The sequence below is a fragment of the Haematobia irritans genome, chromosome 5, assembly GCF_050003625.1.
Source record: "Haematobia irritans isolate KBUSLIRL chromosome 5, ASM5000362v1, whole genome shotgun sequence".
NCBI classification, from domain to species: Eukaryota; Metazoa; Arthropoda; class Insecta; order Diptera; family Muscidae; genus Haematobia; species Haematobia irritans.
Genome location: NC_134401.1, coordinates 54,233,090 through 54,251,148, shown reverse-complemented (window position 1 = coordinate 54,251,148; position 18,059 = coordinate 54,233,090). Strand labels below are relative to the sequence as shown.

Below are 18,059 nucleotides of genomic sequence, written 5' to 3'. Positions count from 1 at the left end.
TAATCTTGAACTAAATACTACCCATTAAGCTTAGTCTAAGATCACGTTTTCACACGAAAAACTGTTATACAAAACGTTAGCGTGGAAAAAATGCGAAATCTTTGTTTTGAGCATTTTCAGACACATATTATACAACCCTGGAAATTTCGCACGAAAAAATAGACAGGCATATTATTTCGCATAAATAAATTAACATCCCTGGGTTTGAGGCCCTATTTACTGAGATATATGAAGATATTCGTTTTTCACAGAAACGAACTTAGTACTAAGCATTAGCCGCTAAAATCGCCATTTTTTACGATTACTTTTCTTTAATAGTCCATTTATTATTCATTAGAATATAAACTTTATGAAAAGTTGCTTTGGGAAATTCCCCATCAAATTACAATAAAATTTGCATCAAATTTTAATTTTATACTTTTTTTTAGCGTCTAAATTCGAATTGACAATAAAAAACTCCGTAGCATTAAATCATATCATTTGGATTTTAATACCATACTGTAATAATTCAAAACAAGATCTTTTCTGCAACTTTCAAGTGATGAGGGCTTAAATCATGCTAAATTCAGAGGTACATAAGCCTGATAATTTGATGTTTCCATTTTAGGAAAATAATCGATTTATTGAAATGGAAACACTGTGTCGAGTACGATGTACGGTTTTTTTTTGTGCCCATCTCCCAAATCATCCAAGAGTGTATATAGAATTGCCAAAGAGTTAAATGAGACCATGCATATGAGTAAATTATTCAATGGATCTGTTTTAATGATTCATCCAAACAATATTTCCCCTATGCAGAGTAGAGAGATGGCGGAAATGAGAAATTTTAAAGTTAAAGCTTTACATGCCACTCACTGTCCAGCTTTGCTGCCATTTATTTGTGTGAACTTTGCGAAAGCAAAAACAAATACTGAGGCGAAGGTATTTGTACTACAACAAACCATTCATGCACATTCAGTACTAACATCTTTCTCTCAGCTTAAAGCTTTTTTCTGCTTTGGGGCAATGAGATCCGATAGCTAGAGTGAGAGATAAAGAGAAGAGAGAGTGTGCGCTCACTTAATAATACACCATCTCTATTCACATTACCCGAAAGTTGTAACAATATAACTTTGAAAATTCTCCATACAAAACTCTCACGTTATATCTTCAACAAAACATTTGTCAAAGCCAGAGAGCCAGCTAGCTAGTTAGCAAGCCACTAATCGAGTGTCTGCGTTTTGGATGGATGGATGGTAGATAGGAAAGATCTCACTTTTAAAGAAGGAGAAAATAAAACGTATCTAGTACAACAAAATATTGCATTGAAAACGCCAAAACCAAAACAACAACATCAGGCATAGCAAAGTAAAACAACAACAACAACGACAAACACACTATCGAAAGAGATGGTAGTGTGGTGATCAACACCATCAAGCAAACCAACCGAACAACAACAAAAAGCATGTGAAACCAACAAAAGCTAAATATGAAGTTTTACTGCAGTTGTGTTTTAGACCACGAAATGTGTTTACTTAAAAGTTTCGGCACAGTAAGAAAAGTGATATTTAACCAAGCAGTCGCGGAAAACCTGTTGGGTGTTGGAAAGTGTTATTTCTTGGATTTTTTTCGTTGGATTTGAAATTTGTGAAGTGAACCACACAAAAAAAATCAAACCCAACAACAAAATCGAAAAAGAGTAGTAGCAGTAAAGTGAGTGGGAATTTACTACGGGCGAAAACGCGTTGTGCACTGCTACATTACTCTGAGACCACAGCTCCCCCATGTTGTTTCACAATAATACATTGTAAAAAAGTATAGTTTTATTGTGTGTGTTGAAAAAAGTGCTTAGCTCTGTGAGGAGGACACAGTAATCTACATATTTTATGGATTATATTACAATCTTATGGCCACCATTATTGCCGCTATAGTAGAAAATCCAAAGACGGTGATCCTCAACGGTAAAATAATGTTAATTAATTAAAACTGTGAAAAAAACTTGAAACTATTTCCAAAGTGTATTAAAAGTTACAGGGGCTGCTAAGTGTATAGTGTAGTAACAAAAAAAAAAAAGAATCATGAATATGGAGATTATGATCATAGATCAAACAGAAACAGCAGCAGCAGCAAAAGTATTAAAACGTTAAACGTTGTTTTTTCTGCAAAGAACAACAATAAAAAATACAAGAGAATATACAAATTGATGGTGGAAAAATAAAGAAAAAGAAAAAATTGTGCCAAGACAACAATAAAGAAAGAAAATAACAGAAATAAAGAAAGAATTTTTGCTAATAAGAAGAGCAAAAAACATACAATCAATTAAAAGAAAACGCTCACACACATATATATGTATATGCAACAACAACAAAATCAAAGATCATAAGCAATAAAATACAATTAAACGCATTTCCCCCCACAAAACAAAAAAAAACATCATCTCAACAAAACGGATTTTTATTTATACTTCTCTCGCTCCCGTTGGACGAAATTCATTCCAAAATATATCAACTACGTGTTTCTTGGGACTGCAACACCAACAATAAAACTATTGTAAATGAAAGAGGTAAGTTTTCCCCTTCGCCTTCTCCCCCTTCCATTATCGTCGCACTTCATTTTCAAGTGAATAATTTTCTTTTATGTAGGTCGTGTCGTCGTGTATAGAAACGGAGTCAACAACGACGATGACGACGACGACTGCGACTACAGCATTTATTATTACATCTTTTCTCTGAGTAGGAGAAGAGTCAGTCACACATAAGCATGCATATGTGATCTGATAGTTGCCAGATTAAAAAATACATAGTGGAAATTTATAAAAGCGGAAATAAAATGATCTTGTAGATTGAACTTTTCGATTTAATTTCAATTATTTTATATTTATCGGGAAAGGCATATTTTTGCAGTTATGCAGAATGTTTCAATGTAATATGTTTCAATGTAAAATATAAAACATCTTAATAAGAAATCATATTTCTCAACATTCACTACGATTTCTGGTTTTCATAAAACGAAAACAAATTAAAATGATTTTAATTTTCTTTATATTTTAAATCGTTGGCCATAAATGTATTACCATTTTGCAGTACATATCTTCGTATGACGGAGTACATATCTTTGGATGACGATGAAACGATTGAGTGGTTTACGAACTTGTATACTGGAACATTATGTTGCTCCTTAAAAGAAAGGCAGTAAACAATGTTTCCAGAATACTAGCACATTTTGGTGCCGGATAGGTTCTAGTCCACAACATTTTTTCCTCATCCCATATAAGCAATTTGATAATAATTTGAATTGTATTTCTCAATTCTTATTATATATTACATATTATTACATTTTTAATAACAGCCTTCTGAGAGGTTTCATTGTAAATTGTTATACGTTCAAAATTGCTTTTTGTGATGAAGTAAATTTGTTCTAGTGTTGGACATTGTCATTCAAGGAAATTATCGCTCACTTCAGTTCTTTTCCGATCAGGGAGTTCACTGGCTGCCAGTCAGTGCTGCCGCTAGTGAAAAACTGGGTGAAGTAGATTTTGGAAAAAAGTGGAGTAGATTGAATAAAATTGAAGTAGCATACATTTTCGAAAACAAAACAATAGAATTCATTTTATTATACCCTCCACCATAGGATGGGGGTATATTAACTTTGTCACACATCGAAATATTGCTCTAAGACCCCATAAAGTATATATATTCTGGGTCGTGGTGAAATTCTGAGTCGATCTGAGCATGTCCGTCCGTCTGTTGAAATCACGCTAACTTCCGAACGAAAGAAGCTATCGACTTGAAACTTGGCACAAGTAGTTGTTATTGATGTAGGTCGGATGGTATTGCAAATGGGCCATATCGGTCCACTTTTACGTATAGCCCCCATATAAACAGACCCCCAAATTTGGCTTGCGGGGACTCTAAGAGAAGCAAATTTCATCCGATCCAGCTGAAATTTGGTACATGGTTTCAGCATATGATCTCTAACAACCATGCAAAAATTGGTCCACATCGGTCCATAATTATATATAGCCCCCATATAAACTGAACCCCAGATTTGGCTTGCGGAGCCAAATCGGGGGTACATGGTGTACGTATATGGTCTCTAACAACTATGCAAAAATTGGTCCACATCGGTTAATAATTCAATGATTTAAACCGCTATGCTCATCGTAATTAAAGGAATAGGAAAAACAATTAGGTAATATGAGGAAAAATTTAAAAATTTGAAGCAGAACAAAAAGTGAAGCAGATTTTTGGAAGAAGGAGTGACGAAGTAAATTTTGGGAAATGAAGCAAAATACTTCGATTGAAGTAGTAGCGGCAGCACTGCTGTCAGTAAAAAAAAAGCTAAACTGACGTGGTGAACGGAAAAGAATGATTGAGGCGAACTATTTCAACACGTTCATCTCATTGATCCGTTGAGAAGAAACACGCAGAGAAGGAACATGATCACCTCAAACATGTATCAAGAGCAAAATGTTATTTTTGAACGGTGAACAGGGAACATTTTTGTCGCAATCATGTTCTTTTCTCGGAAAAGCTATACGTGATTTTCGAGAACATAACATGGTTGCGACAAACATGTTACATGTTCCCCGTCCAAAAATAATATTTTGCTCTTAAAACATGTTTGAGGTGATCATATTCCTTCTCTGGGTGTAGTTCGTTCGCGAACTACCCAACTCTAATTTGTTCCCACAATACAAATTTTGGAACTACGTGTACGAAAACAATCAAGTTCAAATGAATGAGCATCGTAACGTTTCGGTAAAAAAAAAATTATACTAAATTGCACTAACAAAAACTCAATTTACTTTTCAGTATTTATAAATTGAAACTCTGAATTCTGGCTATAATTCAAAAAAGAAATAAAACTAGCCTATATTAAAAGAAACATTAAAGTTTTCTAATACGTTTGCCTCCTTAATATTATTTTCAATTATAAATCTAGCTTAAGAGCAAATTAAATAAATTTGAACAATTGGTTGAGGTTATTTCAGAGAATCCATATTCTACGTATTTGCGACAACATGATTTTCAAGGTAAAATAATTAGGACTTTTTTTATACAAAAGATTAACTAACCGTTGATATATTCTCCGGTTAAACTCTAATCGGAGGACAAGAATAAGTTCATTACACTGAAAACAAAATAAACTGCTTCCTGTGATAATTTCATTAAATTGCATTCCATTTTTTGAGATTACCATAATGTGTGGTAAAAATTAAAAAAAAATTACTGACTACGATTTACGAAATGTTTCCTTCTCATAAAAGCAACAATGAGCTAAAAATAAAGAAAAAAATCATTGACATATTATCCACGCTGTAGTTCATTCTATTTTTTAGAACGGCATAAACATTTCCTTACGCTTTAGATGGCATTGATCTTATTGGTCATTGAATTTTATTCCCACGTATATTTCATAAAATGTTTGAGACATACATAAAATAAAGAAAATTGCATTTGGCTTTGGGGAGAATTTCTTAAAAATCTGAAAAATAAACTAAAATAAAACATTTTTTTTTCAAAAAAGGTTAAGTTAGTTTTTGTATTAGTTTAACAACGAATTTTTTTATTTTATTTATTTAACTTTCTAGTAAGACGGCAAGGATTTCTCCTTATATGTGTTGCTATTGAAACATAGATTTAATTACATTGAAAAATGAAGTTATAAAAAAATATTTTAAATTAATGTAAGTGATATGTTAAAATGATTTTAGAAATTGCAATACATTGAGGTGTTTATAACAATATTTGAGATATTTCTTTAGACATGTTACGATTACCACGATTTGATTGGGCAAATTGAAGTTCTCGGCTATGGATGAGTTTATGTAAAAATATCATAGATTTAAACTTCAAAAGATTTTCAAAGATAATGTTAAAAATTTTATACGCAAATTCAGATATTCGTTCGCTGGTTTTTTTCAGGAATATGTACCTTGCGATGTTATTGAAGGCGTCTTTTTCTGTGAAATCTACAATAATAGTGATTTGATTGAATTTGAATCAGTAACTAACAATAGGCCTGTTTGCGTACTTTTCTAGTAAAAACTTGCAAGAGAGTAAAAATGGAAATGTACGCGAACGCCATCCTGTACCAATTTACAGCTTTCAAATCAATTAAAAAAATAAAAATATTTATATTTTTACTAAACTTCTAGTTGATATATGTATATATTGGTTTATGACTAAAAAACAGATTTTACTAGAGGAAAAATCTCCAGCAAAAACTTTTCTATTTCTCAAATGTGAAATTTTATCTCTCTGGCTCTCTGTTGCTGGCTTTGTAAAGTAAACGGCTTCCATTAAAAATTTGTGATAATTATGGAAAATTACTGTGTACTCGAACGGAGCTGATATTACTTTTAGCGATTCGTGTACTTCTATTTTTATAGAAATATATATTCACTAAACCAATATTAATATTTCACCAAAAATTACAAATTTATTATTCGAACATTTTTGTCACAAAAATATTGTTTTCTTGCCAAACATATAGTTGCTTTCCGAAATATAATACATAATTTCCGAGAAAATAGCACGGTTGCGAAAAAATGTTGCCAGTGAAAACTAACATTATGCTGTTGAAACATGTTTGAGATGATCATAATCCTTCCTTGGATGTAGTTAAACTAACCGATTTAAGAACTTCATATTAAGATCGCCTTTTACTTTAAGATCACCATAATTTGATGAAATCTGGCAGCAATTTATGCAATAACATATATTCACACTCTCATGGATTGGAATGGTTGAGGATATTTTCGTCGTATGCATAAAGAAAACATGACAAACATAACTACAGAAGGACGGACCAACAAATAAAAAGTAAGATATTTTACATGAATCGGATAGATATAGTATATGTTTGTTTGTATGGATGACAAGACAAACTGTGCATGCCAACATATTGACTAACAAAAAGTGTATCTACACACACGCACACAACACTCACAAACATGCCTGTAATAAACAACAAACTTACTACATACAGATATACGACCTTCACTTTAAGTTTCTTCTTTTAATTTGAATTTATATTTCACATTTCTGCGTATATTTAACATTAATAGTTTCAGTTTCTTTGTGTTTTGTTTTATTGGTTGTTGCTTTTTGTTGTTGTTGTTGTTATTGCAATTTGTGGTCTTCTCATAGAAGATATAGCAGCAGAAGAGAAGTTTCTTGACGAACGAACTGACTGACAAAAAGACAGACATACAGAGAGCTAGCCAGATAATAGCCTAAGCTACATCAGATACACACATCCATACGTACAACAATAAACAAAACAACAACAATGAAAACAATTCGAAATAATACTTGCGATAAAAAAAATATTACCACTTTTTCAAAGTTTCACAAACGAAAAAAAACTTACGAAATGTTTTCCAGAGTTGTCTTATTGTTGTTGCTGGTTTCGTTGTTGTATAGTATTGTATTAATGCAATCACATCTCCCATACTTACACACTTATGTTTGTTGGTACTTATGTATAAGCAGTGTCGGCAACAGTAAGAAGGGAGAGTAATAAAGCAAGCGATCGCAGGGTTGCCAAGAGGGTTTAAGTTTTAGTGTATGATAAAAATATGAAGTATTTTCTTTGTGAAAAATGGGATTTGGATTTGTAAACAATAAATTTTGTATTACAGAATTTTTAATGGCCGGTACTAAGTTCGTTCGTGGTTAATTTATTTAATAATTAATTTTTTACAAAGAAAACTAGTCTAATTGAACTTTATTATAAAGCAACAATATATCTAAGTTTAAAAAATACAATTATTTGTATGAAAGGAAAACAATGTATAACAATATTATAATATATTTATATTATTTGGATCATTCATACAAAACCATTGTAAAAATCATCTTACAGTAAAGTAGATAACTGTTATAGCAAAATACCATACCTTTATGGTTTCTTATCAGGAAAAAGGATTCGTATAAGAAAAAGGTGTATAAGAAAAAAAATGATGAAAGAACAATTTGACATTGTATTTAATTAATAAATGAAATAAAAGAATAGAAATCGGAAGAAAAGACATCGGACGCTATGAGTAAGCTCTAATGTCTAATGACTATAAAAACTTCAACATTGCTGCCTTTATATACTATCAGAGAGATCATTCGTTCAAAAAAATAATAATAATAACGATTTTTGCTAAACAGATAGCGAATTAATAAAATGAACAATCGAATTACTAATAAAACTAATTACTAATAAAAGGTTAACTTGATATTTTAAATTAATTTTAATTGTTGTTTATTTTATTATTAAGGCCGGTATGTACCTCTTGCGAAAAATTTATGCTAACAAAATTTTCGGTAGCGTTCAATTTCGTAAGCTGGTACGCACCTCTAATGAAAATCTTTGTTCAGAACAGGGTTGTCAAAAGCATATTTTGACAACCCTGACAAAATTTAATTTATTACAATAATTGCGTGAGTAAAATTTTTAAGAGGATTGTAAATAATCAACAATTTATTATAGGAATATTTGGAACAAATATTAACAATTTTTAAAAGCGATTAGCTGGTTTAAAATATGTGTGCATTATGCTTCTCTACTCTCTATACACAACCCGTTTTATGTTGTAGGCTTAAATAAATTTTCGCTACCGAAAGTTTCGCGAGAGGTGCAGCCTTTATGTGAAGGCAAAATGATTTTTATTAAATTTAAAAATTTTTAATAAAAATGCTATAAAATCAAATATTTATTTTCTTTTCAAAATCGAATTTTTCTATAAGGATTTTCTACTGTGTTTATGCTTTTATAAGAAACATTTTCCCATACGCATATACGAAAACAAGGTGTGGATTTTTCTGACATTCTTATAACTTCTTGTATTCATCTACATTCTCAATGAGAGCGAATCGTTACTTTCCTAAACGCAATGCATTTAATTTTTAAACTATGGATTTTCGTAACGTTTTTCGATTGATATTTTTTGTTTTTGCTTTCCACAAAAAAATAAATGAAATTTTTAAATGCAGGAATTTATGTATAATCTTTCGGCTTAAGGGTACAGTTCCAAATAATATTCTAATTTATGGACGATTGCCAAAATAATGTGGAATTATTCAAGTTTAATTGATTTTTTACCTAAAGATAACCAAAGACAAAATCCTCCAAGAAAGTGGTCAGCATATACGCATTTACCTAAATAAAAAACCCTTGCATTGGCGAAATCTATCTCCTTTGGGATGGAAAAATCACACAAATTTAAAGACAAGTAATCATTAAAACTTTGTATACAAAACAAAAGGAAATCTGCCTTGTTTCGAATACTTTTAACCGCGATATATTACTAACATTATCAAATTTAACAATCTTACGCGAGATTGATGACAATGCGTTAAATGGCGAATATGCGTGCACCTTGTTTGGAATGAGAAAGTAAAAGTTTGCAGTGTGCTTGAAATCGACTGATAATGTTATTTGTAATCGACTTTCAACACTTTACTGAAATGGAAAAATCACGAATCTGGAATAATCCCTAATTCTTTTATAATAAATGATTCGAAAAAGAATATTTGTAAAAGTCTCAGTAATACAAAAGTATTAAATAGGAGTTTAACCAGAATGGTATACATATATATTTTTTCAGTTTAAAAGATTTGATCTTTGGTGCAATACCTATCCAGCAAAAAAAGCATCGCCTAAAAAGTAATGAAAATGTTCGTCTTGGATCCGGAAGTGGTGCAAAATTGACGCAGAAGCGATGAATTTAACAAGGGCTTGTCATAGGACGGAAGTCCTCCATTTCAACAGCCGTTGCACTGAATTTGCATCACTTTTTTTGTGATATTTTGACAAATAAATAATTTTTAAAAATTTTTTATGAGTTTTAATGCATTCTGGGTAGTTAAAATAAAGAACATCATTGAAAGTGCATCTTCTGGAAGTGCTTTTAAAGTTGTGCCTTTGGAAGAACTTCAAATTTTTTTTGCTGGGTAGCTAATGTCTCGAAATCATCTACCAAAATCATTTAATTAGATAGCAAAACATTTATGTTGGTTGATCCTCCCGCATATAGCATCGTCTTTTTTGTTAAATATGAATTTACACCAATAGTTTCAATAATGAAAATTCAGTCTTTGGGGCAGGTCATGAAAATCACTATATTCTGAGAGGTTTTAACGGATGCGGAAAAAAGAACATATTGGCAATCCTATATTAGCTGGTGAGAGTAAAGAGAAGACAACAAAACACAAGCAACCCGTATAGATGTCGGTCACATCGTCGTCGTCGACGCCGGCAGCTATACGAGCAACGATCAATCTGACTAACCTACCAAACAACAATGATTTCGTTCGATGTTGAGCTTTTTGTGAAAGGCAGACTTTATACTACAGACCTTTTTAATAATCTCTGCGTCGTTACTAAAAAGTAGTAGATCTACTGACAATCATACACAATTCACTTCTTCATGGTAAACTTTCGAAAAGTTGTTGCCTTGCTCGCTCAATGTATGTTTGGCAGTTCTGTTGACTTGCTTTGTATGGGTATATGGGTAATCGGTGTGTGTTGGGTATTACCACATTGAGAAATACATATGGACATACCAGCAGTAAGTAACCATACAAAAAAAAAAACAACATGGAGAATGCGAACTAAACATTTCCATTTCGTTCGCTGAAGCAGCAAACAGAGCACAGGGCAGTCGCCGCGGTATATCAGAGAAATTTTTGTTGATAATTACTGGCTTGCTGGCAGTCGTCTGTATACTCAACCTGCATTTTGGGTTAAAACTGAAACACCTTTCGCCTTTGCGCTCGCATTTCTGGGAAGTTGTTTTTGCGCTTTTTTCTTGCATTGAAAAAAGTGAAGGGAGAAATGAAAAAAATGAAAGTAAAACTTGGGAACATTTTGGAATATTTAAATAAAACAAAAATTAGAATGTTTATTATCACTCGTGGACACTCATCGACGAATACAGATGCTTTAACATTTAAATGGAAATAGGGGTACAAATTTCTAGTTTAGAGATTTTTTTTCACTCTTACATTAAAGATGATGAGTTACTACATAAATAAAGGGGCTTACACATCTACACATACTTGAATCGATCTTGCAAGCCCACACACATACTCACACCAAGTGGAAGTAATGTAAAAAATACCAACAACAAAATAAACAAACAATCGAAAAAAGAGAGCTGCAAAACCTAACCAGACCTAACATTTCAACATTCAAACAAGCAACGAACCAGTCGCAGTCGTCAATTGTCGACGATCGTAAGATATAACCCAACCGACGAACCGTATAAGCGACTACTATCCATTCATTGTCTCATGGCCCACCTAAACATTTATTTTTTCTGGTGTGTGTGCGGTTGAGCAATACTTCACTTTTTTCGTTTGTATGTGGGCCACAGCCGGAAAACATTTCACTCTCTGCGCCGCTAAAGTAGTTAACATGACTTCATGGTCCGACACACAGTACACACACTTAACCACAAAATAGCTTATGCTTTCAAGGAAAGGTTTTCCATACTCAGCACTGTCTTACAAAATTTGATAATAGAAAATTCACGAATAATGTTGAGTTTTTTTTTGCTAACGACCGTAATTTCGGCTTTTTATGGATAATTAAGAAAATAAGTTTCACCTTTGTCTTATCAAGGTGAAACACTTGAGTTACAATGAAATATGATTATGTGAAATGTGGTTGGTAATATCACTAACATTGTCAATTTAATGAACCATGGACTATAAAAACAGTTTTCTTTTTAATATAACGAAAATATGTAGCAAATTTTGAGCAAAATATGTAATGGGACCATTATATTAATATTTGCAAATACGAAGTTGCATATCTAATAAATGTAAGAAAGATTAGAAAAATACCATGCTTTCATAGGGATTTTTTGTAGGTTTCATATATATTGACAATCACGACAAACGACAATCCCATTTTGGGGAAGTAGGGATATCGTACGCTATACATAAGCCAATCAGAGAACAATTTATAAAATTGTATTTTATTTAGAATTTATTTGAATAGTTTTTTAAAATGTTATTGTTGTTTTGATTTCAGCTTAAAACCATGCGTTGACTAAACTAACAGAGGAAAAGTATTATTTGGCAAAGCCCTGTAGACGACAAGATATTTTAAAACTATAAATCAAAATTTGTATTTTCTTTTCGAAATAAAACTTTTTGATATATTTTTCTACAAGAAGTTGTATACTGTCCAAATTTGGACACTCTGAATTTATCACTTAAGTGGGCACCTCCCAAATGTGGATAAAATTTAGGGGACCGTGAGTGTGCGCTTCTGAGAGGTTTCACTATATAAGTAACTTTTCTTATAAACAACAATTGTCTGTAAGAAAAAACGAATAATTTTTTGTTTTCTATACCCTCCACCATGGAATGGGGAGTATACTAACTTTGTCATTCCGTATGTAACACATCGCAATATTGGTCTCAGAACCAATAAATTATATTCTCAGCCGTGGGGAAATTCTGAGTCGATCTAACTTCCGAACACACTAACTTCCGAACAAAGCAAGCTATTGACTTGGTCTAAGTAGTTGTCATTGGTGTATGTTGGATGTTATTGAAAATTAGCGTTATCGCTAATTTTATAGATAGAACCCATATAAACCGATCCCCAGATTTGTCTTGCGGAGGCTCCTGGAAGAGCACATCCCTTCCAATCCAGTTGAAATTTGGTCGTGATGTGAGTATATACACTCTAACAACCGTGCCAAAATTGGTACATATCGGTCCGTAATTATGTACAGCCACATATAAAGGGTGATACGGTCAAAATTTGGTCAAGGGAAAACGCGTGTAAATCGGTGAAATCGTTTATTTAAAAAATCAAATTAAATTTCTTTTTCAAGTTCAATTAGTATAAAATTCAGGAAAAATATTCAGTTAGGCTTTCGCTTTTCCAAATCCGAATTGCCGGGCCTCACGCTTGACACCTGCCATCAGATTTTGTACAGCCACCTTGTCCACCTTCTTCGCCGCAGAAAGCCAGTTTGCCTTGAACTGCTGCTCGTCCTTAGCAGTTTTTTTGGTCTTCTTTAGGTTCCGCTTGACAATAGCCCAGTATTTCTCAATTGGGCGGAGCTCTGGCGTGTTGGGAGGGTACTTGTCCTTGGGAACCACCTGCACGTTGTTAGCGGCGTACCACTCCATGGCCTTTTTATCGTAATGGCAAGATGCCAAATCCGGCCAAAACAGTACGGAACAACCGTGTTTCTTCAGGAAAGGCAGCAGACGTTTATTCAAACACTCTTTCACGTAAATTTCTTGGTTGACAGTCCCGGAAGCTATGAAAATGCTGCTTTTCAAGCCACAGGTACAGATGGCTTACCAAACCAGATATTTCTTTGCGAACTTTGACAGTTTTATGTGCTTGAAAATATCTGCTACCTTTCCCCTTCCTTTTGTCGTATAAAACTACTGTCCCGGAAGCTGCTTGTAGTCGGCTTTGACATAGGTTTCGTCGTCCATTACCACGCAGTCAAACTTCATCCGCGTCGTCGTGTACAGCCTCCGGGATCGCGCTTTGGCCGTCGTATTTTGTTTATCATCGCGATTTGGAGTCCTTCTTGTAAGTCGATAGTCCGACTCGATGCACGGTTGTAGACGATACACCCAGCTTATTTGCGGCATCTCGGAGAGAGAGGTTAGTGTTTCGCTTGAAACTACCGGCAACTCTCTTTGTCGTCTCAGCGGCTTCCGGTTTTCGATTTCCCCCCGATCCAGACTTCCTGGCTGTCCACAAACGTTCCCCAAACACTTTAATTACATTTGTAACGGTTGATTTGGCAACTTTCAGCGATTTTGCCAGCTTTGCGTGCGAGTAGCTCGGATTTTCGCGATGAGCGAGCAAAATTTTGATCTTCTTGCTTGGACGGCATTTTGACAACTGAAGAGTGAATTCCAAAATCAAAATAGGAGCAACATTCTACACACACACCTTCGAAATGAGGGGTGTTCAGTTTTTTTAAATGCAAAATTGAAAGAAAATACGTCAAGTTTATATTGACCAAATTTTGACCGTATCACCCTTTAAAGTGATCCCCAGGTTTGATTTTCGAAGCTTCCTGGAGGTGCACCCTTCATCCGATCCGGTTGAAATTTGGTACGAGATGCCAATATACAGCCTGTAATCACCATGCAAAAAATCGATCAATAAATATATATGTATATAGTTCCTATATAATGCGATACCCAGATTTGGCTTGCGGAGCCCCTTGGATGAGTAAATTTCTTCTGATCCGGTTAGTGATAGTATACGCCCTCTAACAACCATACTAAAATTGGTCCATATACACCGATTCCCAAACTTGACTTGTGGAGCTTCATAGAGGAAAAATTTCATCCGAACTGTTTGAAATATGGCTCTCTACTTACTTGATTCAAATAGATCCATAATTATTTATAGACTCCTCTGTACAAACCGATCAAGAACCTAATTGGCTTAAATAGGCATTTAACCTGCCTTTTGTTTGTCTAACATAAACTCCAGTTTAGGCCATCTGCATTTTAAGTTTACTAAAAGAGTAGTGCGTATATTGACTAAAAGGAACAGGTATTCAAACGGCACTTCGAGAACTTTGGGGATCTTAGAAGTAGGAGTACCTAGTCCCCCCAGTCCAAGATGTGTAAGTGGTAGTAACTTTTGATTTGGACAAGAAAGTTTCCTTCTGTGCCTTATTACGATGTCCAAAGTCTTTAGGCAATCAAGATCAGTGGTTTTATAGAGAGTAACATGTTATAAAACGTCACGCCAAGAACTTTGGAGCCTGGTTCATCTCTTTTGCCTATGAATATGGCTGGCAACTTGGGACAGAAAGTTTAACATTCCTGTCGGCAATGAATTTGCTGAATGCGCAATAATCGAATATCTTCACATCGACCTTTTTGACATCTGAACAGGGCTGTGGAGTCGAGCCAATTTTGCTCGACTCCGACTCCAGCATTTTTCATCAGCTCGACTCCGACTCCGGAGTCGACTCCGGGTAATATAACTAAATCTCATTTTAATACCACAAATTTGTAGTTCTATTGTGGGGGTGCCGTAAGTGGATCGATATAAAGTATCGTATTTATTTATGTGTGCAAAAAAAGGTCTTAATTTCACTTTAGATGCCAATTGAACTCTATATTTCAAATTTAGGGCAATGTTTAATAAATAAAATAATGATATAAATACCCATCATAATATGAGAAGATACCAACAGTATATGTATTTGTGGACCAAAATTATTGATACTATCTCAAATCCTTTAAATTTGTTGCGAACTATATGCATGAATTTGAATCTGAATCTATTTAGGCAAAATTGTATATACTTCTACAAAATCTATGTACTTAAAATTTAAAACTAACGTTATGGGACGTAACACAATTTTAACAAAAAATAAAAATGCAAGGAAAGTCTAAAGTAGGGCGGGCCGATTATAATATACTCTGCACAACTTTGTATTTAGATCTACATTTTGATAAAATCTCAAATCAGACTTCTACAAAATCTCGGTCAATATTTGGGAAATATTTATAATTGTTTAGACAATTTCGCAAAAATGCATTTATGATTCATTCATTGAAAAGTTTGAAAATTTGAGTCATTTCTACAAGTTTTCGACTTAGCAGTGAGTATCAGTAAGCAAACAATTTTGGAAAAATGTTTGTCTAGTAAATAAAATTTTGACTAAATTTTCTATAGAGATAAAATTTTGGCAAAATTTTCTATAGAAATCCAATTTTGACCAAATATATAGAAATAAAATTTAGAATAAAATTTGGCTAAATTTTTTATAGAAATAAAAGTTTGAAAAAATCATTAATAAAAATACAATTAAAAAAAATTGGGTATTAATTTTACAAAATTTTCTATAGAAATAAAATTTTGCAAAATATTCTATAGAAATAAAATTTTGACTAAATTTTATATAGAAAAAAATATTTCTATAGTAATAAAATTTTGAATACATTTTTTATAGCAGTGAGTTTCAGTGAGCATCAGTAAGAAAAAAAAATTTTGAGAAAATTTGCTATAGAAATAAAATTTGACAATTTTTTCTTATAGAAATAAAATTTTGATAAAATGTTCAATAAAAATATGATTTAAGAACAAATTTTGTGTAGAAAATAAAATTCTGCAAAATATTCTACAGAAATTTCCTACAGAAACAAAATTTTGACAAAATTTTCTATTGAAATAACATTTTGACCAAATTTTCTAATAAAAAAATCGATTACTATAAAATATTGGCAAAATTTTCTATAGAAATAAAATTTTGACCAAATTTTCTAATAAAAAAATCTATTATTATAAAATTTTGGCAAAATTTTCTATAGAAATAAAATTTTGATTTAAATTTTTATAGAAATAAACTTATCAATAGAAATAAAATTTTGAAAAAAAACTTGTGTAACAAACTAAATTTTGCAAAATTTTCTATAGAAACAAAATTTTGACTCAATTTTCTATAGAAATAAAATTTTGACTAATTTCCCATAGCAAAAAATATTTCTATAGTAATAAAATTTTGAATGAATTTTTTATAGAAATAAAATGTTGACAAAATTTGCTATAGAAATAAAATTTTGACAAAACTTTTTATAGAAATAACATTTTGACAATTTTTCTATAAAAAACAACTTTGAAAAAATGTTCTGTCAATATTCCACATATGTATATGGCCTTAAGATAAAATTAAACAAAATAATTTCGATTGTTCGAAATATTTCAAATAAATTGATATGGGCATTAAAATGGATCGATCCAGCCCATCTGCTAGTCTAGCATTCTAGGAAACATAAAAAGATAGCCGTAATTGGAAGTTGATTTTCATTTACAATCATGCTGTACATTGATCGAATGAATAACGCAATGGAAACTAATTTGCGTAAAAACTTGCTTAGTTACAAAAATGTGAAATATTTTAAAAAATTTGGTTTAGCCGGAGTCGGAGTCGAGCAAAAGTTTTACGACTCCGACTCCAGCAAAATCTTCAGACTCCGACTCCAAGACTCCGACTCCGACTCCACAGCCCTGCATCTGAACCTGATAACAAAACAACTGACAACCCAAGGGGCTGCCCAATGCCAGGTAGAAGTTGAAAAGAAAGTGAAGTTTGGTACTTTCTTATTGAGGCAGAATGCTTCCTTCTGTATCATTTCCTGTCGGCAAAGAATTTTCTAAATGGATTTTGAAATGAAGAATTTTCAAATATCTTCACCTTGGTCTTCTTGACATCCAATGTCATGTAGAAGCTGAAAAGAAAGTGAAGTTTGTTACTTTCTTCTTGAGGCAGAAAGTTTCCTTCAGTATCTATTTTCTGTTTTCAACCAATTGCGAATGTTTACTAAAGAAGAACAGGTTATCAACACCACGCCATGAACTTTGGGAATATTGGATGCGCCTGGTTCATTTCGGGAAGGTAATTATTGAACTCCACCTCAAGTTCCTTGACATCTTGGACGGACGTAAGTATGTTTTTTTTATGTGAGGAAATTTTGAAAGAGTAGCACAAAAGCCTGGCGCACTTGTTCAGCTGTGGGACCATGTGTGTTGAACACTCTCAAAAACGGACACTTCTTCAAAGAGGACAATTTTCGCGAGACGTTTGAAAATAACCTCTTATAAGTGAACGCCTCCCAAATATGGGCACAATTTGGGTGACCATGGTCTCTACTTCTAAGAGTTTTCACTGTTCCAACATCAATATGTAGTATATATGTGTACATTTAGAGAAAGATCAGATAGGAAAAGGCTTAAATCAATTTTCTTTGGAGATAATGATATGACCATGAATTTTTTCTTAAGCTACAACAACTTTCGTTTTAAAGTATGTGACATGTCACTTCAGTGGCCGCTATAGATTTATATTTCCTTATTTACAATACTACTACAAATACAAAAAAGTAGGCTGTTGTAAACTAGTGTAGACATCAGCCAAACAAAAACATTTAAGGGGGGATTACTTAATACCCAACGCGCAATATTATTGTGTACATCTAACATGGGCAACACTGAATATATGCGCAAACATATCTGTGTGTGTGTTTGTGTATGCTCGTCTACTGTGCTGAATTTCATTTCATGATTTT

At 32.8% G+C, this 18,059-nt stretch overlaps 1 protein-coding gene across 2 annotated transcripts in view; it reads left to right on the top strand.

The window, feature by feature from the left end:
- The first annotated feature begins 1,201 nt into the window (after positions 1 to 1,201).
- Positions 1,202 to 18,059, top strand: part of ken (zinc finger and BTB domain-containing ken and barbie protein) — a 28,476-nt gene continuing 11,618 nt past the window's right edge. Inside the window, exons 1-2 of one of the 2 annotated variants that reach the window (XM_075309765.1) lie at positions 1,202 to 2,542; positions 6,657 to 6,806. Coding sequence is in view for 1 of the 2 variants with exons in the window: in XM_075309764.1 (XP_075165879.1) it covers positions 2,534 to 2,542 (9 nt within the window). In the remaining variant the exon portion in view is untranslated. The remainder of the gene's footprint in view (positions 2,543 to 6,656; positions 6,807 to 18,059) is intronic. The other variant, XM_075309764.1, reaches the window with a different exon arrangement.